The 1,885-nt window shown below is 33.2% G+C and overlaps 1 protein-coding gene across 2 annotated transcripts in view; it reads right to left on the minus strand.

Moving 5' to 3' along the window:
• LOC117169626 (coiled-coil and C2 domain-containing protein 1-like) overlaps window positions 1-1,101 on the minus strand; it is a 31,793-nt gene extending 30,692 nt beyond the window's left edge. For both annotated transcript variants that reach the window (XM_033356102.1, XM_033356094.1), the window contains exon 1: window positions 777-1,101. In XM_033356102.1, coding sequence (XP_033211993.1) covers window positions 777-836 — 60 coding nt within the window. In that variant the 5' untranslated portion in view covers window positions 837-1,101. The remainder of the gene's footprint in view (window positions 1-776) is intronic.
• Window positions 1,102-1,885: the final 784 nt, after the last annotated feature.

Consider the following 1,885-nt stretch of genomic DNA (forward strand, 5'->3'; position numbering starts at 1 on the left):
ATATTATTAAATCAAACGCTGATATATTTTTTTCTAATTGTATTTCATTTTTGGAAAGGATAATGTCTTTCAAGCCCGGCGCGGCGGGAGGTATAATGACCGCGAAGGGCTAGAAACCAGTCGAACGACAAGATTTGTTAGGGCCAGTTTGACCTAGTCTTTTGACTGCCACTGGCAGCCAATGCAGCCAATGGCTGCGTTTTGGTAAGCCCTGGTCTAAAACAAGGAAAATCAAAGTATTCGTACAGCCTACAAAGACCTTTCCCGAGTATTCTTATCTTTCAAAAATATAATATTTTAAAGTTTTTCTTTTGTAAATCAGGAAAATTAACAGTAGTTTTCCTTCATTTGACTTTTTAATTGCTATTTAAGTTCGAGGTTATGTTTTATTCGAATACATGCTTAATAAGTCTTTGAAAATACCATTAAATAAAAAGATCTGAAGAATTATGTTGAATGACTACTCATTATATTTTTAAATGAAGTATTAAAGAAATTATAAGAAAAATTGTTCTTAAATTAGCTAAGTCTCTTGAGTTCACCGAAAATGTGTGTGCTACTTTCACCAAAATTCGGTAAACCTAGTCCACTTTCCTTTCACTTAAATTCAAAGTAATGACTATTAAAGAAAGTAAATGTTTCTGAAAATAAAGAATAAATTTTAAATGCCCTTAACCAAATTCTAACTGATAAAAATTTACAAATAAAAACAAAATATTTGGACTATATGACCGTTTATAACAATGTAAAATAACATATAAAAATTGTATCGGCACCTGAGCAAGACTTCCTGCGGGCCTTGGTCGTCGTTTAACTTCCTTCTTTTTGCTGAACATGGCGTGTCCTTTCGCAAATAAGGATTAGGAGATACGTAAACAGGTTTAGGACAATACACAAGTTTTGAAGGCACTGCTTCAATCGCTCAACCCAGGTCTCATGGCTCACGATGCGTCATTCAAACGTTAATAAACATCTTGTGACAGCTTCTGTTATCTCTCATATATCTATTATATAATGAATTTTTATCAATTCTGTTTTTATCAAGGATTAAAATGAAACTGTCAAAGTGACAACACCAAAATCCAGATTCTAGAACATGACATATGACGGAAAGTCAAAAGCATGATTTAAGAATACACTAGGCCATGCGCAAGTAAAAAAAAGTTAACCAATAGGATTAAACTCTACCAGAGACAACCATATTGGATAAGTGAGCGCGTGAGAATGGAGTATATTTGAAATTAAGTAAATTCCATGATCGAAGATTTCAAGTAAAAGATTAAAAAATTGTATAATTAATATATCTTTTTATTTTTCCTAATTTTTATTTCTACTTTTAATCTAGAAAAAATATGGATAACATAACTTATCGATGCATCTGAAAAATTTGATCTTTCAACGCAAATGAAATGAAGTATCCGTAACTAAAAAGAAAAAAGAATTTTGTTTTGGGTTTCAAAGCACAAATAAACGCAAAAAATGCACAGCCTATATTATGGCAATATTAGTTTTTACTATCCGCATATTATACATGCACGTAAATGATAAAAAGCGAAAAAAACATAACCCCTTAGGGCTCTTTCGCACGATTGCAAATGATACAACATCTTTGATGATAACAAAGATATTTTACCTAGATGCGGCAAGGGTCAGGAGCGGGGACGACCGATATATATATATATATATATCTAACTACATTTTAGACCATATTGAGGTGCTGCCCTCTTCAACTTTTCGTCGTTTCTATGGCAACCGCGTCCTTCGACCACATTAATAGGCGGGGTGGGGCCGGGGCAAAGATATTATAAGCATAGATGCGGCACGGGAGGTCGGAGTGGGAGAAGAATATATATATATATATATATATATCTAACTACATTTTTGC

Source organism: Belonocnema kinseyi, chromosome 1, assembly GCF_010883055.1.
Source record: "Belonocnema kinseyi isolate 2016_QV_RU_SX_M_011 chromosome 1, B_treatae_v1, whole genome shotgun sequence".
Lineage (NCBI taxonomy): Eukaryota > Metazoa > Arthropoda > Insecta > Hymenoptera > Cynipidae > Belonocnema > Belonocnema kinseyi.